This window comes from Mandrillus leucophaeus, unplaced genomic scaffold (genome assembly GCF_000951045.1).
Source record: "Mandrillus leucophaeus isolate KB7577 unplaced genomic scaffold, Mleu.le_1.0 Scaffold1505, whole genome shotgun sequence".
Taxonomy (NCBI): domain Eukaryota; kingdom Metazoa; phylum Chordata; class Mammalia; order Primates; family Cercopithecidae; genus Mandrillus; species Mandrillus leucophaeus.
Window position 1 is genome coordinate 302,658 of NW_012101483.1, and position 23,495 is coordinate 326,152.

Below are 23,495 nucleotides of genomic sequence, written 5' to 3' on the forward strand. Positions count from 1 at the left end.
ATGATACACAGTGTTTTAACATCACTTTCTAACGCCAAAGTTATTTTTTCAATGATTAAGCAACTTTCTTTATCTAACCCATGAGCCTTTTTTTTTTTCTGTAAAAACCTAGGTCACACAGAGTAAGTTAAGGAAAACTTCTAGAAAAGCCATGCCAAAATATTTTGATGAGGTAAATTTCTAAAACAGTATTTAATTCATATAAAACCTCTGTAATTTATATTTTATATAAAAGATGATTTAATCTCAAACAAAAACATAAAGGTTTTCTCTTACTAATTAAAAATTAAAAATGAAACCCAATATACCCAGTATATTTCTTTAACATATTATTTTATATTATCCTAAGTGAATTAGAAATTATAAGAGCCTCACTGCTAAAATACTTTGAAGAAAAGATTAAATTTTCTTTCAACATGGTAATTTTATGAAGAGGTCAAGAAAATAGCTACGTAATAGCTAGAAGGCTAAAAGCAAACCTTAAGAACGCAATACTTCTAATTTGTCAAAGAGTCAAGAAAATAGCTACGTAATAGGTAGAAGGCTAAAAGCAAACCTTAAGAACGCAATACTTCTAATTTGTCAAAGAGTCAAGAAAATAGCTACGTAATAGGTAGAAGGCTAAAAGCAAACCTTAAGAACGCAATACTTCTAATTTGTCTAGCATTAGGTTCAAAACAACGAGTTAGAAAAACTGGAGTTAAATTTTTTTTTTTTTTTGAGACAAAGCCTCGCACTGCCTTGCTCAGTCCCCCAGGCTGGAATGCAATGGCGCAATCTCAGCTCACTGCAACCTCCACCTCCTGGGTTCAAGAGATTCTCCTGCCTCAGCCTCCCGAGCAGCTGGGATTACAGGCACCTGCCACTGCACCCAGCTAATTTTTGTATTTTTAGTAGAGACGGGGTTTGGCCACGTTGGCCAAGCTGGTCTCAAACTCCTAACCTTGTGATCCACCCCCAACCCCTCAGCCTCCCAAAGTGCTGGGATTACAGGCACGAGCCACCACACCCAGCTGGGGTTAAATTCTTAACAAAATACAAATAGACTGCTTCTCAAAAGTTCGAAGTATCAGAAAATATAAATTACTATGTTTTAAAAAAAAAAAAAAAAAAAACGATACTTACGACTACTTCCAAGTTCTTCAAATAGGAACTTCACTTTTTCCCACTCTGTAGAATTTTTGTTATTGGGAACATTCAATGGAACAAAGGCACTACAAAAGAGAAAATAATTGTTTTAATAGCTTTAAAGATAAAATGTTAAATTAGATAGTTTGAAACTCATATTATTTTTCTCCAAAACAATAAATAAATAAAATCTGTACTATGCACAGAGGGGAGTGAAGAGTTAAATACCTATGCATTTACTTCATTGCAAATTTGTTTTAATAGTTGTATTACTGCATTCAGTAACATTTCCCTTGTAATCCCGTATGTTTTCTGCACTTAAAATACTTCATTATACTTTAATAAAGCTGGAAAAACCAAAAAATAAATATATAATATTTTGAGAATGGACCATAGGTTTTAGACGATCAAAACAATCCACAAAAAAGGTTAAGGACATCTGTATTAAATCAGTAAAGCAGAATGTAAATATATGTAATTATTTAAGAAAAGAAATACATTAGAATAAACAGTAAATGTCTTACTGTGGAATTGGAAGTGATTATTACTTTTTTATTAGTATTTTTCTATTAATATATCTTTCAAGATTCTATCCAACAGACACAATGAAAGTAGTTTCAAAACTATTTGTTTTTCAACCCACAAGTGAAGAGGAACTATAGAAATAATAGAGATAGCTAGCATCCTAGGACCTGCTCTATGATCTTAGACTGGGAAAAGGTAGAATAAATAAATGTTCACTTTATTATCTAGCCCATATCAATAACAAGAAGATAATCCAGAGATTAAGGTAAAGAGCTGGGTATCCCTTAGGTTGTATATGGGTAGGAACAAACAGGAGTAGGAAGTAAAAAAAAAGAAAAAAAGAATCCCTATTTCCTACTGCTACTGATAACTTTTATTTTAAAAATGACTGGGCACAGCATGTCAGGAGGTTAAATTTCTAACAATCTGCATTGACTTCAGTTTACTATATTCTTCTTAATCCTCGAGACTTATTTCTCCCCACTTTTAGAAAAAAAGGTGCTTACTCACAGGCATAGAGGAATAAATGCAGAAAGTTTATTATTTGTTGACCGAGGTATGAAATCAAACAAAGAGCAGAGGTGTGGAATCAAGAAATAAAATTATAACATTTTTGTATATCATACATCCATAACACAAATATAAACTAAGCAAGAAAAAACTACCAATATGATATTCCTTTATTTGAACAGAGTTTGTTCTGGATATCCCAGAAAGTATGTTCTGAACTTGTTAGTTGGGAATAACCAATCTGTGAGACTGGGAAAACAAAAATTTCTATGTTGTACAAAATACCACCTATCGTACTATTAAAAAAGAAATACGTATTAGGATATCTAAAAATAGCATTCATACTCATAGGGCTCAATATGCAATATTCTAAAACTCAGTATGTCAGTTTTAGGTAATCAAAGATATTGTACAGAAAGAGAAGAAAATTAATTAACCCTTGCTCTTGATGACACACGTTCAACTCCTGAGCAGAATCATCTAGTAGTTCAAATATTCAAAAAAGAGTAACACCAGAGGGAACCTTATATAACCAAAAAAAACTAAAAAGACTAAAAAGACTAAGTGACCCACACTACTATCAGAATGACTTCAGGAAAATACTTCGAAAGCATCCATCAGAGACTTAACATTTGAGCACTTAGTATTTTAGGTATAAACGAAAGCACAAATTCAAAGCAGGTTCCTAAATCACTTTACCACCAGGATTTTATAATCTAAAAAACAGACCTAAAATATTTTCACATAAACTAAGAAAACATCCATAAGTCGAACTCAAAACATGGCAAAGGCACTAATTAATCAACACTGACCCTGGCCTTAACTCTGCAGGACGTTGATGAACCCGGCTTTCCTTTTTCAATGGAACTGATGTAGGGTAAGAAGACCCAGAGGGCAGAGCAGCACCTGACTGGTATAAAAGCATGTCGACCTTTTAACCACCAGAAAGAACAAACCACTGTTCATTAGCCAAATAGCAGCCCCACAGACAAAGATCTATAAAGAAAAAGAAATGCCTACCAACAGATGAAAAGGCAACTGAAGTCAAAGTTATAATTCAGATACATCAGTTCTGAGGAAAGAGACAGCAGTTAAGATTATCAGGTATTTAGTATACTAAATGAAATGGTGATGACATTAAAGTGACCAAGAGTTAGTATACAACGGGATTTGTGTGGTAGAAAGGTTCACATACTTTTAAAATTTCAGCCCTTCTAGAAAAAAAAAAATGTATACAGAGCACCTCAGCTTCCAAAAACACAAAGTATTAGATTAAGCCATTTATGACTAGTGTGCCATTATTGGAATATTAAGCTTGTGGGAGTTATTTATATTTCACTGCTCAAGGTCATCACCAAGGTCTGATTTTTCACTAAAAAAATTTGCAACCTCTGGCATAAATGGGTTAAAATACAAACTAGAGTCTAGTAAGACAACACTTTTCCCTCATGCCCTTGAAAACAATAAAACTAAAAAACTGCTTAGTAAAAATATTTTCTACCCAATCTGATTCACTGAATTAGCTTAACACACATTATCTCTTCAGAAAGAGACAAAGAAAAAGCTAATGAATTTCAGGAGATATGAAATGGAAATGATGAATTCAGCAGACTGAAAATAAGATGTTCACTTCTTACACTCCATCACCAAGTCAATTCATATTTATCTTCCAAATAGCTTATGTTTCTTCCTCTCTGTTCTCTTGGTAACCACTGTAGTTCCAAAGCTCACCTGAACTTATATAATGGCTACTTAACTGATCTTCCTACCTACTATTTACATACCACTTCTCCAACCCAACAGCAAAAATCCTCTTGCAATGCATCATCCACTGTGCCGTAACTATTTTTTTTTTTTTTTTTTTTTGAGACAGAGTGCCACTCTGTTGCCAGGATGGAGTGCAGTGGCTCAATCTCAGCTCACTGCAACCTCCACCTCCCAGGTTCAAGCTCTTCTCCTGCCTTAGCCTCCCAAGTAGCTAGGATTACAGGTGCACACCACTATGCCCAGCTAATTTTTGTATTTTTATTAGAATTCACTATGTTGGCCAGCATGGTCTCGATCTCTTGACCTCGTGATCCACCTGCCTTGACCTCCCAAAGTGCTGGGACTACAGGCAGGAGTCATCATGCCCGGTCCACAGTGCTGTAACTCTTAAGGTCATATATATTTATTTTCATGCATTCATGTACACAAATATATACACATCTTCACTGTCTTTCAATTACTCAGTAGGTCAAAATTTAAAATTTCTTAAATATGGCATGTAAGACCCAGAGTCTACTTACCTGGCTAATGTCATATCCTGTCACTTGCCCACAGGAACACTTGAAACATCACATTACCCTTCTTTTTTTGAGGGGAGGGGAAATCTAAATTCACATCATACTTTTTATGTCATTCTTCAAACACTCCATGCTAACCTCAGCCTCCCAGTTAGTATATTTTATAGACTGAATTGTGCTCCCTAAAAATTCATACGTTGCTGGCTCTCTGCTCCTCCACTCTATAGAGAGCCTCATCTTTGCAGCAGCACTAGCCACATCACTGAGACATCATGGTGGAAGTGAAGGGCAGAGTGAATGGATTTGGTCATAGTGGTGCCTGGTCACCAGAGCTCCTTTTAACCCTGGCAAAGGGAATATTGTTGCCATCATTGACCCCTCAGTGACCTTAACTATATGGCCTATATGTTCCGACATGACTCCACCCATGGCAAGTTGTAGGGCACTGTCAAGGCTGAGAACTGGAAGCTTGTCATCAATGGAAATCCCATCACCCTCTTCTTACAGGTGCAAGATTTCACCAAAATTAAATGGGGTGATTTGGGTGCTGATAATGTTGTGAAGTCTACCAGCATCTTTACTACCATGAAGAAGGCTGAGATTCTCTTAGAGCAGGGAGCCAAAAGGATCCTCATCTCTGCCCCTTCTGCTGATACCCCCATGTGATGGGCCTGAACCATGAGAAGTACAAAAATGGCATAAAGATGGTCAGCAATGCCTCCCGCACTATCAACTGCTTCGTCACCCTGGACAACTGTGGCAACATGGAGGCACTAATGACCACAGTTCAAGCCATCATTGGCACTCAGAAGACGATGAATGGTCCCTTTGGGAAACTGTGGTGTGACAGCTGTGAGGCTCTCGAGAACATCATCCCTGCCTCTACCTGTGTTGCCAAGGCTGTGGGCAAGGTCATCCCTGAGCTACAGGAAGCTTACTGGCATAACTTTCCATGTCCCCACTGCCAATGTGTTGGTTGTGGACCTGATGTGCCATCTGGAGAAACTTGCCAAATATGATGACATAAACAAGATGGTAAAGCAGGCATTGGAGGGTCCCCTCAAAGGCATCCTAGACTACCCTGAGCAACAGGTTGTCTCTTCCAACTTTACTACTGATACTCTTTCACCTTCGATGCTGGGCTGGCCTGCCTTCAACAACTACTTTTTCAAACTCATTTTCAGATATGACAACGAATTTGGCTACAGCAACAGGGTGGTGGAACTCATGTTCCACCTGGCTTCCAAGGGGTAAGAGCCCCTGATCACCAGCTCCAGCAAGAGCACAACAGGGAGAGAGAGGCCCTCAGCTGATGGGGAGTCCCTGCCACACTAAGTCCCCCACCACACTGAGAATCTCCCCTGGTCACAGTTTCCGTGCCAGACCCCCTGAAGAAGGAGGAACCTAGGGAGTACCACTTTGTCATGCACTATCAATAAAATCCCCTGTACTCAACTCTCCAAAAAAAAAGAAAAAAGAAAATCCCTATGTTGAAGCCCTAACTCCCAATGTAATGGTATTTGGATACAGGTCCGTTAGCAAGGGAATTAGGGTTAAATGAAGTCAAAAGGGTGGGGCCTTAATTATCCCATGGCATTGGTGTCCTTATAAGAAGAGGAAGAGACACCAGAGAGTGCTCCTTCTCTCTCCTGCACCCTCTCACTCTCCCCCTCCCCTTCTCCCTCTGCAAGCACAAAGGAAAGGCCACGTGAAGACAGAGCAAGAAGGTGGTCTTCGATAAGCCAGGAAGAGAACTCTCACCAGAAACCAAACTTGCCAGCACCTTTAACATAGACTTCTAGCCTCCAGAACCATGAGAAAATAAATGACTGTTATTTAAGCCACCCAGTCTATGATACTTTGTTATGGCAGCCAAAGCAGACGAAAACAATATACATGTTATTCATCTTTTTCATTTGTCAAGTCAGCTGACCAATTCCCATTCCTTCGAATCTCAACTCAAATATTACTTCCTCTTAGATCTCCTGATTCTTCAAGGCAGAGTAAGAACCTGCTCCTCTACCATCAACATCTGGTATGTATCTCCTATCAGAGCACTTAAACACTGTAATTCAAGGTATGAATCTGCATGCCTCCACAACGTAAACCTAGAGGACAGAGACCATGGTCCTCTATCTTTAGCCCAAAGATCTAGCATAGCATCCAACACATAAGTGTTCCAAAAACGTATGAGCTACATGAATCAGTTAAATCTAGATCACGGCTTTGCCATAAAATTATCTAGTTTTATCTTAAAAGAAACTCTGAATTGCCACCTTCAAAAATATTTCAAGACCTTTTGTCAATCACTTAACCTAAATGCACACCTCATTCAAACATTTACATATGGTAATGAGAAGAACACTGTCCTAGATGGCTGAAACGCTAATAATCTTTAATTCACTACTCTTTTATTCTGACTGTTGCAAAGATTTGTAGTTTTATTGGTGATTCTCATTCATGTTCTAAAATAGGAGTTGGCAAACTACTGGCTGCCTGTGTTTATAAATAAAGTTTTTCTAGAACACAGTCATGTTCTTTACGTATTGTCTGATTACTTCTGAGCTACAAGAGAGACACAGAGACCATACAGACAGTAAATCTAAAATACTATCTATGCTTTAAGAAAAGTTTGCTGATTTCCACTCTAGATAATTCAGGTTTACATACAAGGGACATCTATGTTAACAAGGGAAATTAACATAAGTAGATTTAGCTTTCTTTAAAAAGCCAAAAAAATACTTTAGAAATATACTCGGTAGCTAAAATACATAGAAAAACCACAAAAAAGGTGCTTACAAAAAGTACTCTTTTTCATGACACATCAAGGCAGGTAAAAATAATTGAAAATATGACTTGACTATAAAACACATGCATCCTAAGAACTCTGGGAACTACAAAAAGTTACTCAACAATTTTATTCCTATTACAAGTTACATATAATAAGTAATTTTTTTTATTTATGGAAAGTTATGTATTGAAAATTGTGAGACTAAATTATAAACAGAAACTTCAAAAAATTTATTAATTCCTAATGTATTTCCTAACATAAAAAAAGACAGACTAATGACCTATTTTTAACAAAGATAAATGTCTTCCATTAACAAGGATAAATTTTAGATGTACAAACAAATATGCAAAATGTTACTGATATAAGTATAAAAACAAGAAGAATTAAGAAAGGAAATTCACTGACAAAGATTTAAAGACTGATAGGGTCAAATCTGAAAAGATGCACAGACAAGGATTTTCATCAAAGTGTTATTTATAACAATGGGGAAACATTATAAATGTCTAAGCAGTTATCACTAGAAGATCAGTTAAATATATTTTTGTATCCTTAGAAGGAAATGCAATGTAGTCAAAATTGATGGATCCACACTTACTATCCTGAAGAGATGCCCGCAATATGTTAAGAAGTAGATTACCAAGAATTATATAAAATATAATCACATTTGTGTAAAACTAAAACAAGTAGGGTGCATGCAAGAAGGGAGGTGCACTCTGCATGCATTCAAGCACATAAAAATGTCTAGATGAAACGACAGACAAAACTGTTAAATTGTGGCTATTGTTCTTTGGAGATACAGAGAGTGGATTGTTCTTTTTTTTTTACATTTTTTTTCTTTCCTAGATTTTTCTGAATGATCCTTTTATTATTTTTTTCAAATAATTCTATTTCCATTTCATGGTTAAAAAAAAAAACCAAGACTTACCCAACTAAAAGAAGCAGTGCACAAATCACAACAAATCCCAAAGTATACTTGAGTGCCGTTTTAATTTGCTAGATGCCAAGGAGAAAAAAGTGTAACATTTAGCAAGCCCTTTAAAATATAAAATATTCTTGCAACAGTTTAACAGTACCTTCACATCAGATACACGCTTACAGTCAAAGGTTTCAACTAAGGTTGAAAACCTTAAAATTTAAAGAAAACGGATATACTACATCTTAAGTATCTTTGCAAAATATGAGATTTTAAAAATCTTTTCAATAGTTATGCCCTTGTAAAAACCAAACCACCTAACGTATAGTTGATTCTCCAGTAGGCATCTTTAGTAAAATTATCAGAATATGTAATACTCCCCCAGACAGCAATCAGAATCTACAATGCCCCAATCCAATTCATCAAAATGGTTTATAATAATCAACACAATATACACATTTTTGTTTGAGTATATACATGAGTATAAATATACTTGTATATATACTCATATATACATATATGTAAGTATATATACACATACATAAATATTTATGTATTTATATTTATACACATATTCATAAATATTTATTTATGTATGTGTATATGTGTGTATATACTTACATACATTAATATATATTTCATACATATATAACATATGCCAGGCACTGATAAGAACATCACATATGTTAACTCATTTAATTCTCATAACAACTCTAAGGTAGGTTGTTCTCATCTTTACTTTAGACATAACGAAGCTGAAGTCCAGAGAAGTTAATAATCTCTCCTAAGGCACATAGGTTATAAGTGATTAAGTAAGTACTTAAGACCAGGAACTTGGGAATTTAAAAACTATGTTTTGCTTGGTGCCTATAATATACTCCAAAGGCTAAGAAAAGCAAATAAAGACAAAGCTGGACATTCTGAATATGAATTAAAAAGTGAATAATAATCTCATTTTAAATCAGTCAGAAATAACATTTGTGCTCTCAGACTAATGAAGTATCTAAAAATGATCTTTTAAAATTTGAATGAATGTTTCACACAGTAAGTTCTTATTCACAAAGGGGATAAGATATCCCTTAGGAAAAAAACTGAAGAAAAGATAAAGAAGATCCTAAGATCAACCAAAGGGTAGAAGAATGTGCACTCTGGAAGAAGTGAAAAAGACTGCATAAATCTCATGGAGATTTTATTAAATTTGCAACTAGCTACCTTACTTTACATACCTTGGTTTTTCCAAATATAGAGTAATATAGTATCTGCAAATAACAGTTTTGACTCTCTTTATAAATATTTAAAAGTCTAATTTTTTTCTCTAACACTACGCTGATTATCACTCATGGAGTCATTTAAAATACTGTTAATTTACTTGCTCCTAATCTTAATGCCAATGCTCTTGAGGTTTTAAGCATGATTAAGCATGCTGCTAGCTTTTGACTGAATGTATTTATTTCTATATTTAAATACAAATGTAAACAAGGTATAAAACAAAATCCTGTAAGTCAAAAAGATAAGACATTTAGTCTTATTGTACAACTGTTCCCCTAAATTACAAAGTGTTCGATTTTGACATATACCTTTTAATATACATTTTTTCTTTGACTTATTAATTACTATATACTAATAGATTTCCTGATTTTCAGTCACCCATGCAATTGAGAGACAGGCCCAACTCAGTTATATAATATTAATATATTTCTAAGATTCTCCTGAATTATATTTACTATTATTTTAATTAAGATGTTTATACCAATACTTAAGTGATAATGATCTGCAGTTCTGAACACACATGTGTGCTGTATTTGTCAGGTTTCTAAGAAGTCAGTCCTTTTTTTTGAGACAAAGTCTCACTCTTGTCGCCCAGGCTAGAGTACAGTGGTGCAATCTCGGCTCACTGCAACCTCCGCCTCCTGGGTTCAAGCAATTCTCCTGTCTCAGCCTCCAGAGTAGCAGGCCCCCACCACCATGCCCAGCTAATTTTTGTACTTTTGTACTTTTACTAGAGACAAGTTTTCGCCATGTTGGCCAGGCTGGTCTCTAACTCCTGACCTCAGGTGATCTGCCCACCTTGGCCTCCCAAAGTGCTGGAATTACAGGCATGAGCCACAGCACCTGTCTAAAAAGAAAGTCAGCCTTATCCTGGATTAGTAAGTACGACCTGTAAGTGCTCCTTCTTTATGCTTTTGAACAGGGGCCAGCAAACTACATTCAGTGTGCCACATCTGATTCATTTTCTGTTTTATTGGATTATAAAATGTTCATTGTCTCTGAATACTTTTAACACTATAATGGCAGACTTCGGTAGCTAAGACAGAGACCATATAGCCCATAAATCCTAAATTATTTACCTCCTGGCCTTCTACAGAAAAAATTTTGTATGCCTGATCTAGAATTGCTTTGTCTAAAATAATAGTCACAAGCCACATGTGGCTAGAAAGCACTTCAAAGGTGGCTAGCTTGAACTGTTGTGTAAAATACAACCCAAATTTCAAAGACTTAGTGTGAAGAAAAGAAACTTAATATTTCATTACTAGTTTGTTTGACTATATTTGAAATAATATTTGGAATATATTATGTTAAATACAATGTATAATTAAAATTAATTTCAACTGTTTCTTTTTATTTTAATTTAGCTAACATTGTATTTCTATCAGACAACACTGCTCTATAAAAAAATCCAGTCATGTCATTCTCTGAAAAAGCAGGAAATATTACTTTTCTTTCCTAAACTGAGGCCTCTAAAATAAAGATACTTACAGTACATTTACTAGTATCATCATCATCCTTTTCTTCATAATAGAAGTAGACAAAAGGGATCCAGAAGAACACACAGAACAATATAACAGAATATAAAGCTGTGGAAATAAATAATAAACCAAGTTTTACTAAATACGTATGTACTAAATCACAGTTATCTATATGTGTATATACATTCACTTAACAAATTCACTACCCTGATTCCCTCTACTCATAACTCTTTCTATATAGTATATGATGCCCAAATAGCCTTCTCTGTCCCATGTCCCAAGAGATCAACAGTACTATCAGAATAACAACCTATAATTCAAGTTAACTTTGCAGCAATTTTTTTTTTTTTTTTGACACGGAGTTTTGCTCTGTCGCCAGGGCTGGAGTGCAGTGGCACAATCTTGGCTCACCACAAGTTCTGCCTCCTGGGTTCACGCCATTCTCCTGCCTCAGCCAAATACAGGCGCGCGCCACCACGCCTGGCTAAGTTTTTGTATTTTTAGTAGAGACGAGGTTTCACCGTGTTAGCCTGGATGGTCTCAATCTCCTGACCTCGTGATCCACCCACCTTAGCTTCCCAAACTGCTGGGATTACAGGTGGCAATTTCTAACAATGGTAATAACTGGGTCCAGAACAATTGTGGCAGCTGACATATGAGCTCTTACTCTGTACTAACTACAATGCTGAGAACTTCCTATAAACCATCTCATTTAAATGAACTTTAACTTTTGTGTTCATTCCAACTTAAATTTGAGTACACTTGACACAACATTTGCTATTCCGGCAAGTTAAAGAAACAGCTATAAATAATATGGTCTTTTTGATATAAATAATTTTCTCATCTTAAGTTTAAAAAATATGCAGTATTACACAACCAATCTTACACAAATCAAAACAGAGAAAAGGTAAAAAGAATAGTAGAACAGTAAAATCAGATCTCTATTTACCCATCAATGGACATTGGAGTTGCCTCCAAATTTTGCAATTTGTGAATAACGCAGCTGTGAACATGGAAGGACAAAGAGCTCTTCATGATCCTGTTTTCAATTCTTATATTCAAAATTAGATTCAACATTAACTGATAGGAATTACTATTTATCTGCTTTTTTTAAAAAAAAAAAGTTAGATTTGAAATACTTTTAACCAGTAGTCAGTCAAAATATTTATTTAAATTCAATATAGAGTTTAAGTTAAGCCAAAGATATAGTACCTTTAACAATAAAAACAGAAGAAGGAATATTTGAGACTTAAGCCTAAGAAACCTGTTCTTAAAATCTGTATTTTCACATTCATTTGTTTATACGTATTCATGAAAAATAATAGTACCAGTATAATTATACAAAGCAATTACAGAATGATAATCATTGTACTCCTTTATAAAAGAAAGCAACTGTTACCATCTCAGACCTATAAGGATGGCTACTAACAAAAAACAATAATAATGACATGTGTTGTCAAGGGTGTGGAGAAACTGAAACCCTGTGTGCTGCTGGTAGGAATGTAAAATGGTACAGCAGCTGTGGAAAACAGTATGATGTTTCCTAAAAAAATGAAAACTGGCATTACATATGACACAGCAATTCCACTTCCAGGTATATGCACGAAAGAGTTGAAAGCAGGGTCTCAAAGAGTTATTTGTACACCCATGTTCATAACTGCATGGTTCACAGTAACTAAAACATGAAAGCCACCCAAGTGTCAATTGATGGATGGATAGAGAGGTAAAATGTGGTATACATAAGACAGAATATTATTCAGCATTAAAAAGGAAGGAAATGATATATGCTACAACATAGATTAACTTAGCATAACTAGGACATTATGCTAAGTGAAATAAGCCAGTCACAAAAAGACACATACTATACGACTCCACTTATATGAGGTACTGAGAGTAGTCAAAATCAAGGAGACAGAAAGTAGGATGGTGGTTGTCAGAAGGAGAGGGGAAAGGCAAAATAGAGAGTTCCCGTTAAAAAGGTATAGCTTCAATTTTACAAGATGGGAAGTGTTATAGAGATGGATGGCACCAATGGCTGCATATTATGAATATATTTAATACCACTGAATAGTATACTTGAAATAGTTAAGATGGTTAAACAAATATGGAAAAAATGCTTGTTAGTAATGTATAATAAAATCTAAATTACTTATTGTGTTGGAAGAAATGACTTTAGAGTTAAAGAATTTTCTTAACATTTGCTAGCCTTATCTCATTTATCTGGAGGACACTTATGAAACAGCCCTACTACATGCAATACAGATAAAAGAAACTCAAATCAAATAGGACCCTAAATAATCAACAGAGGGGCAGAGTTAATTTATACTTAGCAATCACAAAATGTCAACATACTGAATTTGGCACTATAGACATTTAATGAAATTTATGCAGGCTTTTAATATTATGAGCAACTAATAGTGACAATAAATCTTTTAGGGCAGTGAATATTGGTGTTTCTACTACAAACCAAAGAGTAGTGAGTTTTAACACTTCTATTACAAATCTAAGAGCCAACAGACATAAACATTTATCTACAAGGAACTTAAATTTACAAGAAATAAACAACCCCATCAAAAAGTGGGCAAAGGATATGAACAGACACTTCTCAAAAGAAGACGTTTACACAGCCCACAAACGTATGGAAAAAAGCTCATCCTCACTGGTCAATAAGAAATGCAAATCAAAACCACGATGAGCTACCACCTCAAGCCAATCAGAATGATGATTAAGTCAGGAAACAACAGATGCTAGGGAGGCTATGGAGAAACAGGAATGCTTTTACACTGTTGGTGGGAGTATAAATTAGTTCAACCATTGTGGAAGATAGTGTGGCAATTCCTCAAGGATTGAGAACCAGAAAATACCATTTGACCCAGCAATCCCATTACTGGGTATATACCCAAAGGATCATATATCATTCTACTATAAAGACACATGCACACATACGTTTATTGCAGCACTATTTACAATAACAAAGACTTGGAACCAACCCAAATGCCCATCAATGATAGACTGGATAAAGAAAATGTGGCACATATACACCATGGAATACTATACAGTCATAAAAAAAAGTAAGTTCATGTCCTTTGCAGGGACATGGATGAAGCTGGAAGCCATCATTCTCAGCAAACTAACACAGGAAACAGAAAACCTAACATCTCATGTTCTCACTCATAAGTGGGACTTGAACAATGAGAACACATGGACACAGGGAGGGGAACATCACACACCAGGGCCGGTTGGGGGGTGGGGTCAAGGCGCAGGGAGAGCATTAGGACAAATACCTAATGCATGCGGGGCTTAAAACCTAGATGATGAGTTGATAAGTACAGCAAACCACCATGGTACATGTACACCTGTGTAACAAACCTGCACATTCTGCACATGTATCCCAGAACTTAAAGTAAAAAACAAACAAACAAACAAAAAAAAACAAAAAACTGTAACAAGTATTCCAAAGCTTTAAAAACTTAAATACAAAATGCCATTTGTAAATCACCCTAAATACCATGCCAATATTATGATTAAAATAATCAAATAAAATAATTTGTGTAAAATAGAAAAAAAAAAGAAACTGAATTAGCACAACAGACTTGAGTAGGCTGACAGCCTCACACCAAAAACTTTGATAAACTAATAGGTGGAGTAAAGTTTAGCTTCAGTCTGAGTATGCCACTTGTGTCTGTTACTTGGTGGGCTTGGGCTTTAGATAGCCAAACAGCCTAATGACTATTTTATAAGCATTCCTGGTGCTCCTAATCTTGTGTGATAAACAATCTTTTGAACACCTAAGTTATCATTATATTTAATTAGCATAGCAAAGTGTAAGACAAATTCCTGTACCTCAATAAAAAGACAACCTTTTCTTAAAAATGGGCAGATTTCAATACTTCACTTTAGAAAATATACACAATTTCTGGGCATGGTGACTCACACCTGTAATCTCAGGACTTTGGGAAGTCGAGGCAGGAGGATCACCTGAGTTCAGGAGTTCCAGGCCAGCCTGGCCAATATGGTGAGATCTCGTATCTACTAAAAATACAAAAAAATTAGCCAGGCATGGTGGCAAGCACCTGTAATCCCAGCTACTCAGGAGGCTGAGGGAGGGGAATCACTTAAAACCAGGAGGCAGAGGTTGCAGTAAGCCAAGATTGTGCCACTGCACTGCAGCCTGGGCAACAGAGCAGGACTGCATCAAAAAGAATGAAAGAACGAAAGAAAGAACGAAAGAAAGAACGAAAGAAAAAATATATACAATGGCCAATAAGCACATTTTAAAAGATGCTCATCACCGTAAGTCATCAGGAAAATGCAAAGTAAATCTAAACGGCTAAAATTAAACTGGCAATACCAAGTGTCGACAAGAATGCAGAACAACTAACACTATCATACTTTACTTGTAGGAGTGAGGTACAACACTGTAAAAAACTGTTTAGTAGTTTCTTACCAAGTTAAACATACACCTATCACATGACCCAACAATTTTCTTCCCAAGCAATAAGGCACAACAACTTATGTTAAAGGACTTCTGCCCAGAGAAGCTTGGTTGATTCGCAGAGTCCAGGGCATTTATTGGAGACTTGCAAAACAAGCATATTTGCCTAAAGTGACCAGCTTTGATTACCAAAGCTACAGACTCCAAAAAGGAAAGCAAGAATTCACCAAAAATCATGTTTTTGAACATTCTAAACTAGTCGGTAGTGCATGGTTCCATATACAGCTTTACAAAACCACCTTTCAATTAGTAACATAGAGAACACACCAAGGGCTAAGTTTCTGGTAGTCAAAGGTAAGCCACACAGGCAGGACCTCCCTGAAAACATATAAGCATTCAGCAATATTAGGTCTACTGCATTAACTCTTTCACAAGAATGATGTTCGGAGAAACATCATATGCAGTGATCAAAAACTGGAAATGATCCAAATGATCATCAACAAGTGGATGGATAAGCAAACTGAGTGATACATTCACATAAAAGATGATCACACAGCAATAAAAAAGAAACATGAGATACAGATGAATCTCATAGACCTTGTGTTGAATAAAACAAGCCCGTACACAAGAGTACCTTTCTATGATTGAACATAAGGAAGTTCTAGAATTGACAAAACTAATCTGAGAAGTTAAAAAAAACGGGGCAGCTACTGACTTAAAAGATGTATGTCAACCAAAATTCTCATGTTGCTGGTAAGAGTGCCCACAAAAGATTTTTAGTAATCAACATCTGGGGAAATGAAGTAGAGAACAGACACAATTCTCAACAGACTATAATATCCCTCTAGTAGTCAATAATTCAAAATAGGTTTAAAACCGCTCTAAATATTTGTTTCCCTGATACAACCTTCTAAGCTATCTTCTAATAATCTGACTGTTCTGTTTCCTTTATAAAGATTTCTTCTTTTAGTGCATAAATGTTGAACTGTAAAGAGAGAATTAAATTAACATTTATTTTATAACATTTATCATATGATCAGTTCTAATGTCAAGTTGAGTCTATATATCTGCAAATGGGGAAAAAATATTGCTGCCTCCACTATCATGAAACAGGAAAAATTGTTTTTTTTAAAAGATCTACATCAAACTCATAGCCATTTTCAAAGGCAAATTATTCTTGACTCTAACAGTTATGACACTCTCATATCCTAACATCTCTCTAAAATATGCTTTTACTTGTAAATGTTTTTGTTAAAAGACTGCTACTAGCAAATAAAAGATAAACAGATTTTTGGTTTAGTAGACCCACTAACATCAAAGAACACATTAAGAAAAAATTTTTAAGCCTCATGTCCATAGAAATTGAGCAAAATTAAACTCATGAAACAAGTTGGTTTTTTAAAACCACTTATCAAGAACTAGCAAAAACGAGTGAATAGAGAGCCACTTAAAGGTCATGGACAAAAACTGTACCAAAGAATACATAGTAATTCCTAATATTTTTAAACATATACGAGGCAATCATCTACCTTTTAAAAGCCACATATCATTAAATTATAACTCACATGAAAATTAACTTGGATACCTTAGACTTTTAAATTGTTAAATTTTTTTTAAAAGTATCCTTCCCAACTACCAATGAAAATAGCTAACATTTACATCAGAACACAATGACAAAAAAAACTTAGCCAATATTGTGACAGAATAATTAGTCATTACAAAGCTTTTTATTTTAGAGGTCAAAGTATAAAGATATTCTGGGAACTCTAAAAGCCTTCTAAAATTATCTATTTACCCAGCTGAAAAACTCGTGAGTCAAGACTGATAGTTGTATATCTACACCCATTTCCTTTCAGCTGGCATTCCCTTTTTTGACCTTATCCCTTCCTGCTGCAGCCTATTTGAAACTGATACGTGATAGCTTAAACTCTAGCACCATTTTAAAATCTGTGGTGACCCTAAGATGGAAATCATGTCCTAAGGATGGAGAGCAGAGAAGGAATGAACTTAGTACTCTCATGATGTTATGGCACTGCCATACCAGTCCTGGAGAGCCTATCTCTATACTTACTTTAAGTAAGACTGAAATACTACATGGCTATTTAATCCAGGTACTTCTGAACTAATAGCAGCCACATGAAATTCCAGAAACAGAATTTGGTACTAGAAATGGGCAAACTCAAATATTTATTCCCAAGCTATTCCAAGCCCTTCGTCGTCTTGTCTGTGAAGGGTAAGTATAATAGATCTCAACTAACTTTTGCCACTGAACATGGTAATATCATGAGGTGTCACAGAATCTCATGGGTTCAAGATATACTCCTTGCATTAACTGTGTAGCTGCAACCCTATTTCCCCTAATAGGGTCAATCACTCCATCTGATATGGTAACTATTCACTGGAATAAGAAGATCAAAGTGGCCTGGTAGAAATCATACCTTCTAATTCAAGGGAACCGTTATTTCATCCTATGGTGGAAGTACTCCCAGATACCTAGAAAGAATTATAAACCAGTATGCAAGGTAAGAAGCAAAAGTTTTGTGAGTAACAAACCACTCAAAATTACTAATAAATGAACTACTCAATATTGAATTAGGAATAATAGTGTAAACTTCTATGCTCACTTCTATTTCTTAGTTACCAGCAACAAGTATGTATTTTATGGGAGAAAGAGAAACATAAGTGCTCACTGGTCCCGAGCATTCTCTAAAATGTAGACAGATCTTTCAACTCATCTTACAAGGCTAGTAGTCTTCATACTCACACCTGACAAGAATAATAAGACAAAGAAAAAATTACAGCCCAGTCTTACCTGCAAATTGATTTTTTAAAAAGATCCCAATTAAGAGAGCAGCAAATCAAATCCAACAATACATTTAAAAACAAACCAAAGAAAACCACAGAGATGGCCAACTGGGTTTATGCTAGGAATGCAAAATTAGTTTAAGTATAATCTAGCCACATAGTATATAATATACCACTTGAAAGAATAAACCAAAACAAAATAAAAAAAGCTTTATATGATGATCTTATAGATACTTCTGTATCTTAATAGATGCAGAAAAGGTCCCTTTAAAATGTATTCATTTAACAAATACCTACTGAGTATGTTCCAACCATCATTCCAGGGCGATGTATACAGCTAAATCAAAACAGAGAAGCCTCTCATGAGACTTAATTCTAGTGAGGAAAAGATACAATATTTAAAATCGTAGTATGTACTACTCAAATTATCTTTTAAAAATTTCTTAAATCAATAGGAACACAAACAACCCAACTGAAAGTTACTTTAAGCAGAAAACTGAAGAAGCCAACAACTTTTTAAAAAACATACAATTTCATTTACAAATAAGTGAAACACAGACTAGTGAACTCTCATTTCACACTCACCAGACAAGCAAAAACTAAACACATATGACAATATCAAAGTTTAGAATATAGAGCAACTAGAAGACTTGTGTTCTAATGAGAATTACATTAGTACAAACATTTAGCAAAATAGCTTGTCATTATCTACAATGCTTAAGAATGCATATAACTTATGATCCAGCCATTTGACTGCTATGTATGTACTCTGCACATATACAACAGAAAATACGTACAATAATGTTCATTGCACAATTTTAACAGCAAAAAACTAAATGTCCACACTGATTAATATGCGGCATGGTCATACACAATGAAATTATAGCAAGCCATTTCATATCAAGTTCAGAAATGTAAAACTAAGTAAGAATACAACATGTTAAAACTGAAAGACAAAGCAAGGGATTAACACAAACTAAATTTAGAGTATTCCTAATGGGGAAACAGAAGAAATGGCATCAGGAAAAACACAGGAGACTTCAAAATGACTACCTCAAACTTCACACTTTCTATGATCAATAAATAGTCTGCTAAGAATAAAAGTATATGTCAAGTAAACATCAAAGATGTTGATAATGCAAGACTGCTGTGGTAGGCAGCTTCTAAAATGGCTCCTGATAACCCCGCTTCTGTATTTGTGACCTGTGTAATCTCAGCTTGAGTGTGGGCTAGCACTAGTGACTCACTGCTAAGGAACAGAATATGAACAAAAGTATTGGGATGTCACTTCTGAGATTAGGTGACAAAAAGACTGGCTTCCATCTTACTGCTCTATCCTTCTCTCTCTGAGACCCCCTGGCTGCCACGTTGTAAGCTGCCCTATAGAGAAGTTCACGTGACAAAGAACTGATGTTACAGGCCAACAGAGAGAGAAACCCTGAGGCCTGTCTATACCCATGTGAGAGAGCTTACATGTCAACTCTCCCCACTGTGGAGTCTTGGGATGACTGCAGTCTCACCAGACACCTTCCTTCTAGCCCAACAAGAGAACCTGACCGAGCACACCCAACTAAGGTGCATCTGGATTCCTCACCCAAAGAAACTGTGAAATAAAGTTTGCTGTTTTAAACTGCTAAATGTTGAGGTAATTTGTTACATGACAGTAGATAACTAGTACAACTACTGACAGTATAGCAAAGTGAGTCGGACATCTGCTGTATAAGTACTAAGAATATACAACTTGAGAATAAAAACCATTTACAGGGTTGAACTTAGTCATATTCTGAAGAATAGTCGTTTTTCCCATGGATATTTTTGGTTATTTCCTCCTCTCAATGGTATTTATTCCAAGGTTTACACTGCAAGGCCATTTTTTTTCACAACAACAAAAAATTGTTAAATAAAATGGTCAGACAAAAGACTAAATAATTCATGCTATAATTCACAATTGTATAGCAACAAAGAATCACATTCCAATGTATAAGCCTTAGTCCTTCATAACTTTTTAACCTCATTTTTTTCATCTATGAATTAGGGATAAGATTACAACTCTAGAAAATCAAATAATAAAAATGCAAATCCTGTAAGATTTTAAGTCATATTAATAGCAACTATCCTTTACTGACTCTCCATAATATACACAGAACTGTATTATAACCTTCACTTACATTAGCTGATTCGATACTTTTCCCAACAACTTTTCTGCATCTGGCTTCCTTCACTAAGCACAGGGATTGGGATTTTTCCTCTGTTAACAGATAATATTTTCACCTTTGCAGCTTATACATCTCTGTTGCAACTACTCATCTGTGCTGCTGTAGCAAAGCAGCCATAGACAACACATAAACAGACACAGACAGGTTTATAGAAGCCATGCCATAATTTGCTGACTGGTAACTTAGGTTGCTGAATATATTAATATAGTCCATTGTATGGGCATACTGCATTTTACTTAAACATTCACCAGTTGTTGGACATTTGAATACTTTCCAGTTCGGGACTACTATAAAAACTGCTACTATTAACATCTTTGCCTAGACATTGCATTCATTCCTGTTGGGTAAATTCCTAGGAATGAAACTGCTGGACCATATAGGAAATTCAGTTCAAACTGACAGTGTTTCTGCTGGGGTGGCTGATTAGGTTCTTCTTGGTTCTTATCTTCACTAATCTACATTACAAGTTACAAATGGCTGGGTGTGGTGGCTCATGCCTGTAATCACAGCCCTTTATGTGGCCGAGACAAGAGGATAACTTCAAGTCAGTAGTTCGAGACCAGCCTGGACAACACAGTAGAGACCCTGTCTCCACCAAAAAAAAAAAGGAAGTTACAAACTGTTTTTCCAAAACAACCAAACGATATTACCTTCCCAATAGCGGCATTTAAAAATTCTAGTTTCTCTATGTTCATGGCAGCACTCAGGTATTGTCTGTGTTTCTTATTACAGCCTGTTACAGACTGAAATGTTGGTGTCCCTGTAAAATCCATATGTTGAAACCCTAACTCCCAATGTGATAGTATTTGGAGGTGGGGTCTTTGGGAGGTAATTAGGATTAAATGAAGGCACAAGGTGGGATCCCATCATGGGACTGGTGTCCTTAGAAGAAGAGGAAGAGAGACTAGAGTTCATTCTCTGTCTCTGCCATGTAAGGACACAGCAAGAAGGTGGCCATCTACAAGCCAGAAAAAGGATCTCCACCAGGGACTGAAATTGTTGACACCTTCATCTTGGACTTCCTAGCCTCCAGAAATGTGAGAAATGTTTATTGATTAGGTCATCCAGTATGTGGTATTTTGCTAGAGAAGCCCAAACTGACTATAAGACAGATTTTGGTACTGGGAAGTGGGCTGCTGTCCTCACACATAATCTAAAAATATGGAGGGCACTTTGGAACATGCCACTGGACAATTTTTTTTAAAGCAATGTTATAAAATAGCAAAGAACTTGGGAACTGTATTCTAGTGCTTTGTAGAAAGCAAAGTTTGCCAGTGATGAAACTGAATATTTAGCTAAGGAGATTCCTAAGCAAATGTTGAAGAAGTGGTTTGATTCCTCTTGACTGCTTAGAGTAAAATGAAAAAAAAAAAAGGAATTGTTAAGCAAAATGAGCCAGAACTTGAAGATCTGGAAAATTCTCAGCCTATCTACATTGCAAAAAAAATGGAAAAGCTTATTTTGAAGAGAACACTAAGGGTGTATTCGATAAACAGATTAGTGAAGATATGAACCAAGAAGAACCTAATCAGCCATCCCAGCAGAAACGCTGCCAGTTTGAACTGAAGGGGAAGAAGATGGGATGAAATGAAGGAAGGCTGATAGGCTTCTTGGATCCTACAGGACCAGATCACAAAGTTGTTTGGCTATAAAAATGTACTATTCTGCAAGGCAAAAAAAGAAATGTCCCCAAAGGTGATTAAGAGATCAAGGCCGCATCCTCATTTCAAAAGGGGTGTGAGGGGATTGTTTAGGGTTCAACATGCCAGAGAATAGCTGCCTTGAAGCCTTGTGGGTACAACTCCTACCCAGCAGAGCCTTGAGGTTTAACCCTGCTCAGCAGAATGGTAGAAGCAGGGCCATCACCACAGTGAGTCCTGAAGGCATTGCGTCAAACCAAAGAGGACTATTCTTGAGCTATCTTAAAATTCTAATAGTATCTGCATTGCTAGGTTTTTTACTTTATTGAAACCCTTTTTTCCTTCTGAATTTTCCCTTAGAATGTCTATTCTATACCTGTACTGCCATTATATTTTAAAAGCAAATAACTTATCTGGTTTTAGAGGTTCACAGTCAGAGAAGAATTATGACTCAGGATAAATTTTATTTGTGGTCACACACATACCTGATATAGAAAATATTTAGACAAGACTTTGTACTTCAGAGTTGATGCTGCAACAACTTAAGGCTCTTGGGGCTGTTAGGATGGAATAAAAGTATTTTGCATAGGAAATGGACATGAATTCTGGGCTGCCAAGAGTGGAATGTTATGCAGTAAGTTTGTCCCCCTCAAATTCGTATGTCGAAGCCCTAACCCCAATGTGATAGTACTTGGAGATGGGGCCTTTGGAGGTAATTTAGATTCAGATGAAGGCATAATCTTGGGGCCCCTAAGATGGCATTAGTGTCCTTGTAAGAAAAGAAAGAGACCAGAGTACATGCACTTGATCGTCACCTCATACTCTCTATGCCATGTGAGGACACTGTGAGGAGGTAGCTAGCTAGCTATAAACATGGAAGAAGGCCTTCATTACAAACCAAATCTGCCGGCTCCAGAACTATGATAAATACATGTTCATTAAGACTCCCAGTCTATATTTTGTTACAGCAGCCTTAACTAATAAGACAGCATTCTAGTTGATATGCTAGTATATCTCATTGAAAACATAAATTTACATTTCCCTAATCATTAATGATGTTGAAGATCTTTCTATGGGTTTGTAAGCCATTCATAAATCTTCTCTGGTGAAATGCCTATTCAAATATTTTGCTTATTTTTTAATTGAATGGTTTTATTAATGATTGGTAAGATACATTCTGAATATAAGCCCTTTATGGTTTATACATGATTTACAAATATGTTTGGTTTGTCTGTGGCTTATACTTATTTTTGTTTTAATTGTGTCTTTTGAAAGACACAGATTTAATATTGATGAAGTACAACTTATTAAGGTTTCTCCTATGAATCATGCTTTTGGGGCCATAACTGAGAACTCTTTCTCTAAAAGGTCACCAAGATTGTATCCCTTAATTTCTTTTCTTTTCTTTTTTTTTTAATTTGCGATGGAGTCTTGCTCTGTGACCCAGGCTGGAGTGCAATGGCATGATCTTGGCTTACTGCAACCTCCGCCTCCTGGGTT

At 35.8% G+C, this 23,495-nt stretch overlaps 1 protein-coding gene across 1 annotated transcript in view; it reads right to left on the reverse strand.

Annotated features, from left to right (window-relative positions):
* The window catches only part of LMBRD1 (LMBR1 domain containing 1), a 128,534-nt gene that overhangs the window by 73,468 nt on the left and 31,571 nt on the right, over positions 1–23,495 (reverse strand). The window contains exons 4-6 of the mRNA XM_011975038.1: positions 10,910–11,007; positions 8,165–8,232; positions 1,126–1,214 (exon numbers count right to left, since the gene is read on the reverse strand). Of these exons, the coding sequence (XP_011830428.1) occupies positions 1,126–1,214; positions 8,165–8,232; positions 10,910–11,007 (255 nt within the window). The remainder of the gene's footprint in view (positions 1–1,125; positions 1,215–8,164; positions 8,233–10,909; positions 11,008–23,495) is intronic.